Source organism: Molossus molossus, unplaced genomic scaffold, assembly GCF_014108415.1.
Source record: "Molossus molossus isolate mMolMol1 unplaced genomic scaffold, mMolMol1.p scaffold_m16_p_12, whole genome shotgun sequence".
Lineage (NCBI taxonomy): Eukaryota > Metazoa > Chordata > Mammalia > Chiroptera > Molossidae > Molossus > Molossus molossus.
In genome coordinates this window covers 72,788,888-72,808,241 of record NW_023425347.1, presented here as the reverse complement: position 1 = coordinate 72,808,241, position 19,354 = coordinate 72,788,888, and the positions used below count along the sequence as shown (strand labels likewise).

At 40.6% G+C, this 19,354-nt stretch overlaps 1 protein-coding gene across 8 annotated transcripts in view; it reads left to right on the top strand.

The window, feature by feature from the left end:
* Window positions 1-19,354, top strand: part of ST3GAL3 (ST3 beta-galactoside alpha-2,3-sialyltransferase 3) — a 156,012-nt gene that overhangs the window by 33,457 nt on the left and 103,201 nt on the right. For 6 of the 8 annotated variants that reach the window (XR_004958886.1, XR_004958885.1, XM_036255755.1 and 3 more), the window contains 2 exons: window positions 9,354-9,403; window positions 12,204-12,251. Coding sequence is in view for 6 of the 8 variants with exons in the window: in XM_036255755.1 (XP_036111648.1) it covers window positions 9,354-9,403; window positions 12,204-12,251 (98 nt within the window). In the remaining 2 variants the exon portion in view is untranslated. Of the gene's footprint in view, window positions 1-2,955; window positions 2,981-9,353; window positions 9,404-12,203; window positions 12,252-16,495; window positions 16,518-19,354 lie in introns of those variants that run through there. The other 2 variants (XM_036255759.1, XM_036255758.1) reach the window with 2 other exon arrangements.

The following is a 19,354-nucleotide window of genomic DNA, read 5'->3' as shown; positions in this document are numbered from 1 at the left end:
GCATCTTTTCACTTGTTTATTGGCCACCAGTATATCCTCTCTGGAGAAATGTCTGTTCAGGATCATTTTTTAATTAGATAGTTTGGGGTGGTTTTGTTTGTGTTTTTTGGTTGATTAGTATGCATTCTTTCTTTATATATTTTTTAAATTTTTATTATTTATAGTATTACAGATGTTCTCCCTTTTCTCCCCAGTATGTGCTCTCATACATTTTGGACATTAATCCCTTATCAAATGTATAATTGGTGAACATCTTCTCTCAGTCCTTAGGTTGTCTTTGTTGATGATTTCCTTTGTAGTGCAAAATCTTTCTATTTTGATGTAGTCCCATTTGTTTATTTTTTCTTTGCTTCCCTTGTTTGAGGAGACACATCAGAAAAAAATATTACTAAGAGCAGTGTCAGAGAGTTTGTTGCCTATGTTTTCTTCTAGGAATTTTGTGGTTTCAGGTCTTACATTTAGATCTTTAATCCATTTTGAGTTTATTCCTGTATATAGTGTAAGAAGGTATTTAGTTTCATTTTTTGCATGTATCTGTCCAGTTTTCCCAACACTATTTATTGAATAAATTTTCTTTATCCCATTGTATATTCATGCCTTCTTTGTGGTATATTAATTTCAGATAGTATGGATTTATTTCTGGGCTCTCTGGTCTGTCCTATTGATCTGTGTGCCTGTTTTTAATGCCAATACCATGCTGTTTTGATTACTATAGCCTGGTAGTATAGTTTGATATCAGATAGCATGATACCTCAACTTTATTCTTCTTTCTCGAGATTGCTGTGGCTATTCCAGGTCTTTTGTGGTTCCATATAAATTTTAGAATTATTCTGTGAAAATGCCATTGGTATTTTGATAGGGATTGCATTAAATCTATAGATTGCTTTGGGTAGTCTGGATATTTTAACGATGTTAATTCTTCTATCTATGAGCATGGTATGTGCTTCCATTTATTTATATCTTCTTCAGTTTCTTCAATGTCTTTTTTTTGTTTGTTTGTTTGTATGTTTGTTTTTTAATTTTTAATTTTTTTACAGATGTTTCTCCTTTTTTACCCCATTGACACCATCCTCCCCTTCCCCCCCCGCCCCATCCCCGGCTTTGTTGTCCATGTCCATTGGTTATGCATACATGCATATAAGTTCTGTGGTTTATCTCTTCCCACCCCCCCAACCCCTCTCTGAGGGATGTCAGTCTGTGCCCTACTTCCATTTTTCTGGGTCTACCGTATTCCTCAGACTGTTATGTTCATTATATTCCGTATATAAGTGAGATCATGTGGTATTTGTCCTTCTCTGCTTGGCTTATTTCACTTAGGATACTTTCCAGGTCCCTCCATGTCATCTCAAAGGATAAGAGATCTTTCTTTCTTACAGCTGCGTAGTACTCCATTGTGTATATGTACCACTGCTTTTTTATCCATTCATCTACTGATAGACACTTGGACTGTTTCCAGATCTCAGCTATTGTAAATAGTGCTGCTATGAACATGGGGGTACATATATTCTTCCTGATTGGTGTTTCAGGCTTCTTAGGGTATATTCCTAAAAGCAGGATCACTGGGTCAAATGGAGGTTCCATTTTTAACTTTTTGAGGTAACACCATATTGTTTTCCATAGTGGCTGCACCAGTCTGCATTCCCACCAGCAGTGTACTAGAGTCCCCTTTTCTCCACACCCTCACCAACACTTGTTGTTTGATGATTTGTTGATGGCGGCCATTCTGACAGGTGTGAGGTGATAATTCATTGTTGTTTTAATTTGCATCTCTCTGATGATTAGTGATGTTGAGCATTTCTTCATATGTCCCTTGACCATTTGTATGTCCTGTTTGTCTTCAATGTCTTATAGGGTCCCAAGTGTGGGTCTTTTACTTCCTTGGTTAAAATTATTCCTATGTATTTTTTAGTACAGTTGTAAATGGGATTTTCTTAGTTTCTCTTTCTGATAGTTTGTTATCAGTAATATAAAAATGTGACTGATTTCTGGATATTAATTTTGTATCCTGTTACTTTACTGAATTCATTTATCAGTACTAATATTTTTTTGATGGAATCTTTAGGGTTCTCTATATATAGTATCATGTCATCTGCAAATAATAACAGTTTTACTTCTTTTCTGATTTGAATGCCTTTAATTTTTTTTCTTGTCTGATTGCTGTGGCTAGGACTTTCCCTTAATAGCTTCTAATACCTAGTCTATATTTAGGTCTCTACTTATCTTAAATGTACCTTTTGCAGATCCAGACAAGGTCTGCACATTTGATTGTTTGTCTTTTAATTATCTTTTATTTTATACATTATTTTTATAAATCTAGGTCAAATAGATTTGAAGCCTCAGCCCTACTACCACTATAGGCTGTGTAATACTGTGCAAGTTAATTTAGCATTTGTTCTTCTTAAAGTTATACATGTGCATAGTTCAAAGAGAGAATTCTCCAAGGCTTGTTAGCAACAAAAACAAACAATGAAAAAGCACTCTCCAATTAACACCATTACTTGATTTCTTACCTCTGATAGGCATCTCTCTATTTTCAACTGAATTTGTTTGTTACTTACCTCCAAATCTCTAAATAACATTCTTATATTGCCAGTTGTTGACATTTCTATTCTGAGTATTATTTATTGACTTTATATAGTGGAAGATGAAGATTCAGTACTCCATCTCACTCATCACTTTTCCATCACAGATGTGAAGTCTAACGTAATTCTTCTGATATAATTAGAACAACATTCAGACTGTTTACTATGACCATGAAAATGCTATTTTTAGACACCATGATTATAATTTTTTCACTGCACATTTTGTTTTTTCTGAAATGAACTTGTTTTGCTTAGTTTTCTATGTACTTATCACTGTGCAGTCCTCAGATAAAGTGGGAGGGGGAGAGAGAGAGAGAAACATCGACGTGAGAGAGACACATCGACTGGCTGCCTCCTGCACAACCCCGACCAGGGCTGGGGACCTAACCGCAACCAAGGTACACACCCTTGACCAGAATCAAACTTGCGACTCTTTGGTTCTCAGGCTGACACTCTAACTGCTGAGCCAAACCAGCCAGGGCTGGTCCTCTAACTTAAAAAAAAATTTTCTCTCTCATTTTTTATCTTTGCGTTTTGCTCTATATTCTGAGAAATTTGCCTCTACTTATTTTCCAGTCCTCTTTTATTTCTGCTATCATGTTTTTAATTTTCAGGAGTAATTTTTTTCTTTTTAGTCATTAAACATACCATTTTTAGAAAATGGCATCTTTTACTTTTTTCATGAATAAAATATCTTCTCTGAGGATTTTAATGATTTTTTCCTAAGTTTTCTTTCTTTCTTTCTTTATTTATTTTTTCTTTATTGATTTTTTTTTTTTTTTTTTTTTATCCTCACCTGAGGACATTTTTCTATTTTTTGTTCAGGTAGAGTGGGAGGGAGAGAGAGGAAGAGAGAGAGAAACATCGATGTGAAAGGGACACATCTAGTGGCCGCCACCCGCACGACCAACCAGGGCCGGGGACAAACTGCAACCGAGGTACATGCCCTTAGCGGGAACCGAACCTGGGTCTCTCGGGACCGCAGGCCGACGCTCTAACCGCTGAGCCAAACTGGCCAGGGCAGTTTTCTTTTTTTAAAAATATTTTTTGCCCAGCAAGTGTGGCTCAGTGGATTGAGTGTTGTCCCATGGACTGAGAGATCCCTGTTCAATTCCCAGTCAGGGCACATGCCTGGTTGCGGGCTCGATCCCCAGTAGGGGGCATGCAGGAGGCAGCCAATTGATGTTTCTCTCTCACATTGATGTTTCTGTCTCTCTCCCTTCCTCTCTCTCTAAACAATCAATAAAAAATATTTTTATTGATTTATTTTTTATTTTTAGAGAGAGAAAGACATTGATTTTTTTGTTCTACTTATTTATACATTCATTATTTGCTGCTTGTATGTGCCTTGAACAGAGATCAAACCTGCAACCTTGGCATATCGGGACAATGCTCTAATCAACTGAGCTACCTGGCCAGAGCCTCTAAGTTTTCACCTCTGCATGTATTTTTTGTTTTTCCACATTGCATTTCTTTTCTATTTGTTTTGGTCTCTACATTAAATACTTTTCTCTAATGCTTTCTGATCTTGGCTGTCAGCCCACACTTAAGAGTGTGGTGTCGTGTTTTTAGTGTCATCTTTTCTCCCGCTTCCAGTGGTACCTGGTGCTGCCAGCAATTAAGTCTTTACAGAGCTCTGTAGTGTATTTTAGGTTGCTTTGCCCACTACTAGCATAGGATTCAGCTTTCTTGGGTTTGCTGAGCCAGTTCTGCTTGTTTGCTTTCTACACTTTTGTTGTTGATGTCTCCTCTCGTTTTCTTTGTTCTTGTGTATGTTGACTCTACAACAAACAAACAATCTTTCCTGTCATTTGAGGGTTTTGGAAGGGAGCAGAGGTGTGTGTGTAATCTAAATAAGCGTTCAGCAAACTGGTCCTGTGCAAAATTCATCTCTTCCCTATTAAAAATATTTTATTGATTATTTGGAGAAAGAGATAGAAACATCAATGTGAGAGAGAAGCATCAATTGGCTGCTTCCTGCACACCCCCTACTAGGGATCAAGCCTGCAACCTGGGCATGTGCCAGCCTGCAACCCAGGCATGTGCCCTGACCAGAAATCGAACCGGGACCTCTCAGTCCATGGGACAACGCTCAATCCACTGAGCCACACCAGCTGGGTCCCTTTCCTATTTCTAGGACACCAGTACCAAAACTTTCCCATGCTCCTGCAGCTCCCAACCTCATCCTGTTATTTCACTTTTAGTTTCAGCACATGCCTACTTCCATTTTTGTTCCAGCCACTTCTGTTGTGCACAAAGTGTTTGTAAGCAGTGCCACCCTTTCTGCGCCCCCCACCTCCACAGGGCAGTGGCTGTAGGATTCCAGCGACTCCCAGACTTCCTGGTCTCTCTGTGGGTACTGATGTTTCAGGGGGTGTCCTGCCCCTGATCCTCAGCCAAGTGCCTTTTGTCTTCTAAATGACATAGCAGTTTATTTCTCAATTTCATGGTGACTCACTTTTTAAAAATAGTCTTTGACGTGTCAAAGCCTTTTTGGAATGTCTAAACAGATTGTATTGACTAGTTCTCTTTCAGTCACATGCATTTTTACCTTCTGAAAGAGGTGATATATTAATTAGGTATGTTTTTACCTTCCTGAAACCACACAACCCTCACTTCCCACGCTGCAGTGCTTCTCCGTAGGTGTTCCCTCTCTGCCAGCACAGCCTGTCCTATTAAGTCATCTCTTACCCACTCACGTACTACTTCCTTCTTGTCTCCCCAGGTTCTCCCAGCGAAAACTCTTCCTCTTGCATCCAAACTCCTATAGCAACTTCTCTAAAGGCTTGTCATGTTACTTGTATCTCCGTATGATTCTTCAAACAGTTCATAAATTCATGTCAGGGACCATGCTTAATCTTTTCATACAGTCTTGAGCTTAGTAAGAACTACATGTTTGTTTGGAAAGTACATTAATGAGATAAATCTAAGGAAAACATCTTGAAATAAGTCTTTATCAACAGCCTCTACTTAACTCATTCACAGCTGAGTCCCCAAAGTCTGATCATTGTACAGAAATTGTTCCCGCTAAAATTACAGATGTCTTTCTAATGAATATTTCTGGGGTATCTTTTCACCCATCAGCTTCTGCCACATTTGGATATTCCTTCTTATAACCAGTTCTCACTTCCTCTGGCTTCCTCTGTCCTGCTACTTCCATCTTTTTTCATTATTTCACAGTATTTCTTTTTTATGCCACATTCCCATAAATTACCGCTTGTGTTTTATTTTCTGTCCTCAGACTCTTTCTTCTCAGTGTATCTTCAGGAATCTCATTACTCAGATTTTGTTTGTTTGGGATTGGGGTTAGGGAAGAAATTGAGGGGCTAAATTGAGAGGTTAGCTTCCCACAGGATCTAAGCAATGGAGAAAATAGAATAAGACACAGGTAGCCGTATGGCTCCTAATAAACCCCGAAGTGGAGAGTTCATAAAGCTCGATTGGAGAACACAGCTTAGACCCAAGTTTCTTCTCCTCCTCCCAAGATTCACGCCCTGTGAGGTGAGCTGTGGTGGGAGCAGGTCCAGCCTGGTGTCAGGCCCGCCCCTTCCACCCAGCCATCAGGAAGGCAGAGAGTGTCCGGGGTAGTCAAGTGTGAGGACTGGAAAGTAGAGGAGGTGAGCCCACTCAGACTAAGGACAGTTCCAAGATAGCAAGAGACATGAAAAGGAGAATCGCTATTATAGGTCAAGCCTCCGCAGAACTGAGGAAAAAACTAAAGCTCTCGTGGAAGCTTGGTCTGTGGCTGCCACAGAGACTGGCACTGGCTCTAAGGCAGCTCTTAAAGGTGTCTCCTTGCTTCAGTAACAGGGTTGTTGCTCTTCACCCCGATGCTCTGCCACTGGTAGGCGGGCCCCAGGGCCCAGCATTAAATTTAGCCAGTAGCCTCCCGGTCTCTACTGTTTGCTGTGTTTTATGAATGGCTCCAGCTCTCCATGCTTCCCAGTTCAAGTCTCTAAAAGGTGGAACTTATCTACCTCATAAATGGGTCGTCAGTCTACAGACTGCCTTCCTTTGGGTTAGGCACCTACCTGTGGTCTGTCAGTGACCAGAGGAGAGGCAAGGTCATGTGGTTTAGATGAAGGCCACTCCCAGTCAAACCACAGTTAGCCTCTGTTTGCCCAAGCCCAAAATGCAGCTATAATCCTCCTCCTTCATTATTTCTCACTCATGTCTCATCAGTCTCTAGTCCTGTAAATTTTCCCTTTTAAACATTTTTAGCATTCATCTGTTTTTCTCTGTTTGTGTTGCCACTGCCTTGGTTCCGGCTAGCATCACTTCTCATCAGGGATGATGCCTTCTTCTTGTCAATCTCCCTGCCTGCAATCTCTCCCTAATCTACCTGTTACTCTGTTGCCAGAACACTCGATTTAATTTCCACACAGCAATCGAAGTTTATATTGAAAAGACAAAACAAAACAAATCAGATCATGTTACTCCCTGGTTTTAAGCAGAAGTTTTCGCTGCCGTTGTGATACAACACAGACATCTCTCTAGGGCTCCTCCACAAGGCCTCGCTTATGGATCTGGTTCCCGTTTTCCTCTCTGACCTGATTTCCCACCCTTTCTGTGTTTTCCATGCTCTGTGTTCCAGCAGCACTGGCCGTCTCTCTGTTCCTTAAATGTACCAAAACTTACCTTTCCTTTTGCATGGACTTATTTTACCCTTGATCTTCTCCTGACTGGCTCCTGTCTCCCAGTCTCAGCCCACATGTCACCCTGAATCTTTCCTGAAACGCCCTTCCTCGTATTGCCTGCACTTCCACCGTGGCCAATAGCACGTCGCTGACTAGTCTTCATACCGCTTGTTACTGTCAGAAATTATCTTGTTCATTTATATGTTTGTTTTTTATTTTCCCTGACCACATTATAAATGCCTTGAGAGTAGGAACGTTCGTATTCTGGCTTACCTTTGTATCCCTAAGTCTGGTGTGAAGTGGTTGCTTAATAAATATGTTAAATTAATGAACTGAAATATCTCCTTCGTTACTTCCATTCCTATATATTATACTTAGCCCCACCCCCCCTTTTTTAATGTGACATAATTGACAAATAGCATTGTGTAAGTTGAAGATGTACAACGTGATGATTTAATATACATATATATTGTGAAATGATTACCACGATAAGGTTAGTTAGCACATCCATCACCTTACATCGTTACCTTTCTGTGTGTCTGTGTGTGGTGAGAACATTTGAGATCTACTCTCTCAGCAAATTTCAGGAGTACAATACAGTATTATTAACAGAATGCTTAACTTTATATGTGTGTTTATTTTACCTGTTAGCTGATTGAAGGAACTTATTTAAAATTCTTACATCTCTAAGATTTGCACATGGTGGCTAGCAGAATATCTGTGTTGACCATATACCATGACAGTTGGGATCTGAAAACGTAGCTTGGTCACTGCATAACTGGAGCTTTGCAAGCCTCTCCAATGACTGGAAGGACTGGGCCCCATTCTTTCTACTTTCTTTATATTCCTTTTATCTGCTTCAGAAACCAGACACAGGAAACAGCTGACCATAATAAAAGATTTCCAGTAAATTCTAGTTTCCTCATTGGACAAAGTCATGTGCAGTGATACTCGGTTGGACTTTGGTCTGGAATTCTGTTCGGTCACTTGTATAGCACACACATGGCTGCCTCTGCTGGGAGCCAGGAACAGCTGGAGCCTGGGCTGCTTGTGGTAAAAATGACCTATTTTTTAGCCTGAGGGGGAAAGTCTGGATAGTCTTGCTCTGTTTCTTGCAAAACGAACTTCTCAACTTGTTGAATATGAATTTTCCTTTTGCTGTCAAAATGGTTTATAACTAAAATGATCTTACATCCTTTAGAGTAAACACAAATAATGATTGGCCAAACTCTGATTCTCAAGTCTGTGGCTTTACTGCTCAAAGTGATATCAAAACTTAACAAAAACCATGAACGTGTCAGTAACTTCCTCCTGAAATTTCTGCTCTCTCATTTGCATCTTCTGCAGTCAAAGACACATGCTTTTGAGAGCACCCCACACATGCTTAGAGAACGATGTTCGTGAAAACCTGGACTTCTCTTTCCAGTAAGGCTGTCATCTCCTTGGTGCTTACCCCTCACAAACCCACATCACACTTTATTTTAAGTGACTATTAACTTGTCTGTCTTCCTGGGCTGGACGGTAAAAAACGGTCTCTTATTTGGCTCGGTATCTCTAGTACAGGCATACGCGGAGATGTTGCAGGGTCAGTGCCAGACCACTGCAGTAAAGCTGTATCCCAATAAAGCAAGTTGTAACCTTTTTGCTGCTAGAGGGGCTTGCCTTCAGCAACATCTGTGAAATACAATAAAGTGAGGTGTGCCTGTATCTGGCACATAATAGGTACTTGATAATATTTGTGGGAAGGAGGGAAGACTTTTTTAAAAGCTCGGTCTATTTAGGAGTTGATGTAGCTGAGGCACATGTAAGTGGCCTGAAACAAGGATGCCTTAGTAGCTAAGGAGAAAAGCTGAACCGTGATGGTGGTCAAGGACCTTCCATCCTTATGCCTTGATACCAGTGAGTTAGAGGTTCAAGTCCAAAGCTGGATTAGAGAGTTCTTTTAAACTGCTTTTCCTGATGATATAAGTAATACATGTTTATTGTAGAGACTTTTCAAAACTACAGAGAATAAATACCACCTATAATTCTTTCTCCCAGAGACAACCACTGTTAACATTTAGTCTTTTTTCTTTTAGTCTCAGTTAAGTTTTAGTCTTGCAGTTAACTTTTAGCCTTTTTCCTTTGTGTTTAGATGGAAAAGTTTAAGAAGTTATTTCAGGACTGCTTGTGAGTACAAAGAAGGTAAATTGCCATTTGAAATACACTTGTCAACTGCAGTAAAGACTTGCGATGTGCACTGGCTGGTTTGGCTCAGCAGTTAGAGCGTCGGCCTGCGGTCCGGAGAGACCCAGGTTCGGTTCCCGCTAAGGGCATGTACCTCGGTTGCGGTTTGTCCCCGGCCCTGTTTGGGTCGTGCGGGTGGCAGCCACTCGATGTGTCCCTTTCACATTGGTGTTTCTCTCTCTCTCTCTCCTTCCCACTCTATTTGAACAAAATATCGAAAAATGTCCTCGGGTAAGGATAAAAAAACAAAAGAAGACTTGAGATGCTGTTTTTATTGTTGGTAATCTGGGCAGTGAGTGCCTCATAAAGCCTTGCCTAGTCTTCTGGAGGTGGAGGTGAGCTCTCTCCTGGAAGGCTCCTGGGACACATATCTCATTCCCCCTGCCTAGGACCAGGTCAGCCCTGAACCTCTGAAGCCTCACAATACAAAGACAGTTCAAGGTCGACTTGAATTGAATGAGAATCTATAGGCATAATGGGTTTCCCCTCAACATGTGAAATATCACTCAGATAACATCCTCTTTGAAAGAAAGCAAGGACATTTACTAGTTTATTCCTCTGTTTAATAAACATATTGACCACTTTTGGTGTGTTAGTCACTGAGCTAGGCATCAAAACCTCAAAAAGAATAGACAGTCCTTGTCCTCAGGGAACTTGCAGTTTAATGAGAGAAAGGAGAAGTAAACAAGGATTACAATGCAGTATAATAATGCCATAATAGCAGCACAGTGATGCCTATGAAGAGAATGGGCAGAATTGGTCAAAGAATGCTTCAAGGTGAGAGATGATTGAGTTGGGTCTTAATGGAGAAGTGGGCGTTTTCTTCATGCAAATAGGCAGAGAGAACAGGATGCCCGATGTCCGAAAATAGGGGACACATATCTCTTTGGGAAACAGAAGTAGTCGGCATATCTGGAACATGAGGTATATTAGAAGTGGCAAATGAGGCACGATGGTGAAGACCTTGCATGTCGGAGCTCGGACTTTAAAGGCTATGGGAAGCCACTGAAGTATTTTAATAAGGAGCAAAGACACAGTCAGGAATATATTTTAGAAAAGTCATGCAGCAGTATAAAGGATGGTGGGAGTGGGCTAAGTTGAAGGTAGGTGTGTGGCTAGGGGGCTGTCAGAACAGTCCCACACAAAACAGGGATAGGCAGATGTTCAGAAATGGCAAATCCAGAAAGACAGGGAATAAATTAGTGGTTGCCTTCAGCTGGAGGTGGGAATGGGGCATGACTGTAAATGGGCACAAGGGAGCTTTTTAGGGTGAGGGAAATATCCTAAAACTGCATGTGGTGATGGTTGTATAGCTCTGTAAATTTTCTAAAAATCATTGAATTCTACACTTAAAATGAGTGAATGTTATAGTGTGTAAATTATACCTCAATAAAATTCTGAGAGAGTGAGAGAAACAGGGGTTCTTTTCTGAAAGGGCAGTAGCACTAACAGGAGAGAGGTGTGAGAAATGGTGATAAAGGAGTAGAATTTGTAAGTTAGTCATTGATTGTGTCTCACACGATGGTCACCTACCTGTCAGCCAAGTGTCCTAATTGTGCTTCTACGGTTTTGTAAACACAGATGTTATTTACAGATATGATAACTGTTGTGTTAGATATCCATGTGCACTAAGAAAAAATGGCATACAAATTGAAATCTGAAGACTAATGCTGAGGTGGGGGTGGAGCTTTAGATATTTGTCCTATATCCATTCACCTGGCATTCTTTTGTAGTGAGTGAACCTTTTGAATGCGATCCCTTTTGAGTCTGGGTTCTCGGAGGTTATCCTGGGCCTTAAATTATCTTAGTGTCCGTCCTGGCCAGTTTGGCTCAGCTGTTCGGTCAGGTGTCACTTCTTCAGGGAAGCCTTTCCTAACCAACACTCACTCCCCTTCTAACCTGGGTCTGGTTTCTAATAGAAACTTTCATAGCATTCTTTTCTTTCTTACTTAGTTTTCAGTTTAATAATTTGTTGTTTGGTAACAGTTTTCTCTCTCTCCTAGACTAATGTCAGGTAGATTCATGAGGGTAGATACTGTGCTTTTTTTTGTTTGCTGCTGTATCTTAAAGTATAATATTTTGTACATAGTAGATGCCCAATAAATATTTACTGAACAGTTGAAAGAATGAATGCATGCATGCATGTGGGCCACTGAATCTGTCATTTCATTTTCTCCGTTGGCTGTTTGGGAGCTCAGTCCTCCTTGATTCTAGCAATAAGGTTTGTATAGGTCCTCATGGCATGCATTTTGTGCACTAACATTTCCCGATTACATAATATTTTTCTTTGACTTTTTCATTTTTTTATTCCAATGTGCACTATAAATTCCTATAGGCCACACTGAGCCTTTTGGGGGGAAGAAATGATAAACAATTGGTATATAGGTAAGAAAAGAAAGGGAGAAGTCGAAGGGAAATGTTAGTGTCTTTAACTAGATGCAGGAGGGAATTTTTCTTTTGCTTTGTTTTAATTTTGTTTTCACTATGAAAAGGAAAATAAGTAAATTTGTCCCCTAATCTGGCAGGAAATGCCTTGGAAGAACTCGGGGCCTGTCTGCTCTGAGATGCTCCTGTGGCAGGAGGTTTGGGGCTGGGTTCGGCAGGGCCTCCTGGCCCAGTGGATGGGTGGGCATGGACCTGTGAGTCTGTGTCCATTCCAGTTGACTTTCCCTTGGGGAGGGTTTGGGCAGAGGTAGTGGGAACTTGTTTTTTCACTGTGAGAAGGGGAAAGAAATGAACTTGTCCTCTTGTGTTGCAGATTCAATGGTTCTATCCTTTGACTCCGCTGGACAAACTCTAGGCTCAGGTACCAGTTCCTTCCCCTCTGTCATCCTTTCAGCACTCAACAATGACCACATTTGAGGTGGAGCCTAATAAGGTGGGGGGTATCTGGGGTGGGCAGTGGAATATCTCAGAATTGTGGGGAAGTCTCAAGGGCCTTTCTAGGGACTCATGGCCTAGGAAGCAGAGTGGTATACCACACCCAGAAGACTTTGCCAGGGCTTTAAAAGTGTACACTGAAGACTTTGCAGGAGATGCTCTTTCCTCAGAGTGAAAAGGCAATTTAGAGTGAAAAAAGATATTTACAACACAAATAACCAACTAAAGGTTTGTTTCCAGAATAAAGAACTACAAAAATCAATAGGAATAAAGAAACAACTCAGTATTGAACAGGCAAAAGACCAAATAGGTACTTCACAAAAGAGGAACTCCAAATGGCCAATAAACCTATGAAAAGGTGTTTGATTGACTTAGTATATAGGAGAATTCAAATTAGAATTTATAATGAGCCACAGCACACCTACCAAAATAGCAAAGCTTGAGAAGTTTGATGTCCAGTGTTGGTGTGGATGTGGTACAGTGGAAACTCTGAGTTTCTACTAGTCAGAGGATAAATTAGTTACAGCCACTTTGGGAAAGAATAGCTAAATTCGAATATACCCCATGACCCCACAGTTCCTCCCCTAAATATGTTCCCTGCATAAATGGATGCTTATATCCACACCACAGTATATGGACAAGGTACATATATAAGAGTCTATCTCTGTCATTGCAGTCAGCTAAAGGCCTGGACATAAACAATTTAGCAGCTATTTGAGGACTCTGAAATATAAATAGTAGCAGATAGATTGGGGGAAAAGACTAGAATTAAAAGCACTGTCACACTGGTAGTGAATTTCTCGTTTTTCTTCTGGTATCCCATGTCATGGACTTGAGACAGCCCAAAACTTGGCAGTGGACACCAGGGCACAGAGAGAATTTCAGAAGGCCTCTAGTTATGGCTCTGGGGCAGGAAAGGGGCTTTAAGGCTCAGCTTGGGAAATCCCAATGGTTTTTTCCTCTGTTCTCTCATGCCCTGGTTCCCAGGCAGTCCCTCGGTGGTGGTGGTGGTGGTGGTGCCAGTGGCAGCAGTGGGGCCTTCAAGCACCTAAGACTGAGGAAGGGAAACCTTTCTAATTAAAGGAGCTATAATCCCAAGAGGGTGACATAAAATCTGGTTGCTTTTTCCTCTCTCTGCCTTCTTGCTGGTTGGCCCCAGATTTGGGTATAGTTCAAGAAACAGGTGGCAGAATATGGTAATGAAAACCCCAACTTTCTGGCCAGAGGACGGAGAAGGGGAAACCCAATGAACTGGAAAGTACAGGAGGAAGCAGAGAGGGAGGATCTCAGGAAAGTGACTCCATGACATTGTTTATGAACTTTCAGGCTAACCCCTGAGCTATGCATGTGTGCATCTAATTCTAACCAATATAACAAAGACTTTGAGCACTGAGCTAAGGAATAGACCATGGCCTGCGCCCCAGACTGGACACTGGTGGTGCACACAGAAGGCACAACTGACTAGGCTTTGAAAATGGAACTGGCATTAAAACCACCATCCACAGAAGGCTGGTCAGAACTTGCCACCTAAATCCAATCTGGTTGATTATCTAGTAAAACAAAAATAGCAACATTCTCCATTAGATTTAAATAAGACCTAAAGTTTCATAACATAGTATTCAGAATATCCAAAATTCATCATCATATGGAGAGCCAGGAAAATCTTGACTTGCATGGAAAAGACAATCAGGAGACACCAGTGCACGGTCTGGCCAGTGTTGCTCAGTGGTTGAGCATCAACCCATGTATCAAGAGGTTACTGGTTTGATTCCTGGTCAAGGCACATGCCCAGGTTGTGGGCCTAATCCCCAGTGGGGGGTGTGCAGAAGGCGGCCAATCAGTGTTCTCTCTCACCAGTGTTTCTATCTCTCCCTCTCTCTTTCTCCTCTCTCTCTAAAATCAATAAGGAAAAAATATTTTTAAAAAAAGATGTCAGTGCTGAGATGACACAGATGTTGGAATAATCTGACAAAGACTTTAAAGTAGCTGTAATAAAAATGCTCTGAAAAGTAGGGGCAGATGCTGTTGATATAAATGGAAAGATAGAAAGTATTTGCCAAAAATAAAAAATAATAAAAGAAGAACCAAATGGAGATATAAGAAAAAAATACAATAACCAAAATTTTTAAAACTCAACTGAATGGGCTCAATAACAAAATGGAAATGACAGAGGAAAGCATCAGTGAATTTGAAAATAAAGCATTATAAACTAATCAATCTGAACAACAAAAGGAAAAAAAGGATTTAAAAAGTTGAGCAGAGCCTCAGTGACCATAGGGACAATACTAGAAGGTTTACCATCTTTGTCATTGGATTCCCAAAAGAGAAAGAGTGAAGTGCAGAAGAAATATTCAATGAAACAATGGCTAAACACTTCCCAAATTTGGTGTGTATGTGGGGTTTATCCTGGGAATGGAAGGTTCATTATTAAAAACATTAGTCAATGTAATCCATCATATTAACTGTGGAAAAAAAAACTAATGGTCATGTCAGAAGAAAAAGCATCTGACAAAATTCAACATCTAATGATTTAAAAAAACTCTTAGCAAGCTTTGGAGGGAACTTCTTCAACCTGATACAGGGCATGTACAAAAAGCCTACGTCATACTTAAAGGTAAAAGACTGCTCTCCCCCTAAGATCAGGAGCCACTGCTGAAAGTCTTTGCCAGTGCAATAAGGCAAGAAAAAGAAATAAAAAGAATACAGATTGGAAAGGAAGAAATAAAAGTAACCCTCCTCACAGATGACATAATTGCATACTCAGAAAATCCCAAGGAATACAAAAAAAAAAAAAAGGCAACAACACACAAACAAAAAAAAGCAACCTCCTAGAACTACTAGAACTAATAACTGAGTTTAGTCAGATGACAGAATACAAGACCAAAACACAAACTTGTATTTCTATATACTACTGATGAACAATTGAAAATCAAAAATTAAAAAATATATTGTATCCTCCTAAACCAAAATACTTATGTATAAATCTAATAAAACGTGTAGGATCTATATGTTGATACTTGTTCTTGTCTCGTTTTTTCTTCCCTGTTTACCCAATTCTTGAAGCCACAACCTAGGAATCTCCTTAATTGTTCCTCTTCCTCACCCTTTTCCACTTTTAAAAAAATCTTCAGTGTGTCTTCATCCAGCCACTTCTTTCTAGCACCACTGTCTAAGTTACTGTCATCTCTCCTTTAGACAAGTAAACATCTAACTGGTCTCTCTGTACTCATTTGTTGCCTCCCAGCAGTCTGTTCTCTACATTGTTGTAGCTAGAGTGATCTTTCAAAAATGTAAATCAGGTTATATCTTGTTTGCACTGAAATCTCTCCAGTGACTTCATGGTGCACTTAATGTAAACCCATGCAGGACACTACTTGCTGGCTCCTACTCCAGTTTCGCTCGGCTGATCTCAATACTAGTCTACTTACCCCTCACTGACCTCAAGCCACATTGACATTCCTGCTAGTCCATGAATATGCCGGGTCTCTTCCTGCCTCAGGGCCTTTGTACTCACTGTTTCCTCTACCTAGAATGCTCATACCTCTCGCTTTGCCTTACTGTCTCAGGTTTCTGTTCAAATGTCATCTTTGCAGGAAGGCCTTCCCAGACACTTATCTAAAGTCATCTACTCTCTTGGTCCTGGCCAGTTTGGCTCAGCGGTTGAGTGTCGGCCTGCGGACCAGAGAGTCCTGGGTTTGGTTCCCGCTAGGGCCACGTACCACCACCAATAAATAAATAAATAAATACATAAATAAATAAAGTCATCTACTTTCTTGACTCCCCAGTCCTCTGAGAAAGTATGTCTTTATTCCTTCTTAGCACTCATCGTTCCTTCAAATTATCTGTTTATTTTTTTGTATACTGTCCGTCTTTCCCCATAGAATGTAAGCTTCATTTGGCCATGGACCTTGCCTATTTTGTTCATCACTGTGCCCCTGGTACTTAGAACAGTACTTGGCACATCACAGATACTCAGTTAATATTTGTTGAATGAAGAGTACCAAAATAGAAACAATAATGTCCATCACTTAATGGATAAATAAGTATCACATAAATAATAGCACTCCCATGCAGTGGATACTGTGGGGCCATTGAGAATGATGATGCAATTTTATTTTCATTGACACAGAAGATGTTGAGGATATTGTTAAGTGAACAAAACAGGAACAAACCATGTATACCGAGGCCACATGTAAGTAAAATTATGTATGTACCTTCACACATGTATTTATGGAAAGATTTTTGGGAAGATGTTCACCAAAATGTTTGCAGTAGTTAATTTCAGGTGAGAGTTTCAGACAGTTCTCACTCTATCCTTTATAAGTTTTTTACATTTCAATTTTTATAGTAAGCATGTGTATTCCCGTACCTAGGAAAAATAAAATTATTTTTGTTTGGGCAAAGGGACACTTTCTTGTTTTATGTAATAATTACTTGGTATTTATACTTATCTACCTATGAGGTGGTAAGCTCCATGAAATTTAAATTACAAACTGCAGCATGAACCGTATTTTTTCTATTTCTTGCTTTAGCTGTTTTTTTGTGTTGGTTTGTTTTTAATCCTTGCCCAGGGATATTATGTTTATTGATTTTTCTTTCTTTCTTAGAGAGAGAGGAAGGGAGAGAGAGAGACAGAGAGAGAGGGAGAAACATTGATTGGCTGCCTCTCATAAGTGCCCTAGGACGAACCCACACCCAGATATGTACCCTGCCCGGGAATTGAACCAGCAACCTTGCAGTGTACAGGACAGTGCTCCAACCAACTGAGACACACCGGCCAGGGCCCAGCTGTTCTTTTGACATGCTCTTCCTCATAATCTTCCTGCAGGATACTCTGACATGGTCTGGACACACTTGATGTCATGAATCTAATTGAATTCACTGCATGCCCAGCTCTAGACATCTGCTGTTTTCCCAGGATAGAGGGGAAATTGGTGCATGGCCACTTAGTCTTCACTGGGATGGGCTTCTGCCTACTACTGGAGGTTCCACTCTCCATTGGCCCCCAGCAGTGTCATAGTGCAAAGGAGCTATGCTGTGCTTGGATGGAGGGCTCCTAGTCACATGAGACCCTGTCTTATCAGGAACTTCTTGCTAGGCCTCTCCCCTCCCCAATGCCAACATGCGTCCACTGGAGGCTGGATTTCAGTTTGTGAACCTCCAAGTTATTTTAGTGGGTCAGTTAATTTAGTCTAGGTCAGTGACTTTTTCTATGTTTATTTTATAAAACTGCTTTTCCTATTTTAGTTTGTCTTTGATTAAGCGATCCAATGTTATGATTTATTTCCCTGACTTGAGATGATGTGGGAGCTGTTTGCACTTTGGCCAGCCCCTCTCAGGCCTCTGTGGACTCCCACAGTTCATGTGTGGGCATGGCCAGGGCCTTTGACACCACCCTGGGGTTGGGGGTGGGAGATAACGAGTATGTAATTGCTCTCATGGCAGCTGCTGTCCTAATAGGAGGGTCTCCTTTCTTCTTTTCTCAGAGAGTCAGTGGCATAACAGAAAGAAGCTTCAGAGGCAGACCTGGGCGGGACCCACAACATCCTCATTTACTGGTTGGGAATATTGAGCATGTTGTTTCCCCTCTCCAAGCCTGTTTCCTCTTCTGTAAAATGGAGCTAATACCCACCTCAAAGGGCTGTGAGGATTAAGGTTGTAGGTGAAGGCACTGAGAGCAGCATGAACACACAGTGGATGCTCAATAAATAGTTCCTGCCAGTTTTTCCCTTCGTCTGGCATGTCTGACAGTTTGTAACTGTCACCAACTTCCTTCCCCACATCAAACCATGACATATATTCCTTATGTTTAATATAGCCCATGACTTCTACTGGAGACTGCACAGTGCCATTTCTTCAGAAATGAAGGACCTATTTTGGTTAAGATGGGTCCTCACTTCATTTACCTTTATGTGCTTTGTACTATAATTCATTATATCTTGGAGATTGGAACCAAAGACTCCTTTTGAGAAGGTGTGCTTTGCTGTCTTCTCCTATGTGGTTGGAATTTACTTGCCTAATGGCCTGTCCTGCCTTTCTGGCTTTTGTGGATTCTAATATGAAGCACTGCAGTTTTCTGATAGAATGAAGTTCATATGTTTATCCCATAAACTAAACTATATAAACTTCAGTAAGGTTCCTCAACTGGTCTTCATAGGAAAATTTGTCAACAGCAGTCGTTATTTAATAAGCATCTGCTTTGTGCAAAAGCACAGCGACAGCCAATGGGAATTTGTGGTGGTTCTTTAGACTGAAAAAAGGGAGTGGATCACTGGAGACCAGAAATGCCAGTAGCACCGCCAGCTCACGATGCACACCTATAGTCCCTGAAATTCCATTTTGGGGCTCAGTGGCATGAAAGTGAGCCTGGAGTAGGACACTGGGCTCGGGGAACTTTCAGGGAGGTCTTTCATTCTAGAGGATCTCACTGTAGTGTGGTGCTCCCCGCTGTTGACACATGAGAGCGTAGATAGAAAGTGATGACATTTGTACATCATGCTAAAATAAGCAGGAGGGAACCTGGGGTTATCTAAATAGGGCATTATGAAAACATTTATAATTTTCTTTACATTGTAGAATTATGATGAGCAAAATGAAATGCAAAGTTTTACAGAATATATTAAATGTTGAATAAAAACGAGCCTGTTTCAGTGTTCACAAATTTCTATGTCAGGTTTTATGCATCACAGGTGGCCAGTTTTCATAAATGTTCCATATATGCTTGAAAAGAATGTGCATTCTTTACTTGGATGTAAGGTACTCTGTATATCAATTCAAATTTGTTAGTTGTTCTGTTCAAATCTTCTGAATTCTCACTAATTTAGTGAGCCTGGTTTTTCAGTGGTGTGTGTGTTTCCACTGTGATGACAGGAGACCCATTGTATATTTCTTGTAAATCTGTTCATTTTGCCTTAGATACAGAGAAGTTTCATTATTAGGTGCATACACACTTTAGTGCATGGCCTTCTTTTGTTTATGTCTAGTTTCTGAACCTTGGAGGAGTTTGCAATGAGTTGGAACACCAATTTA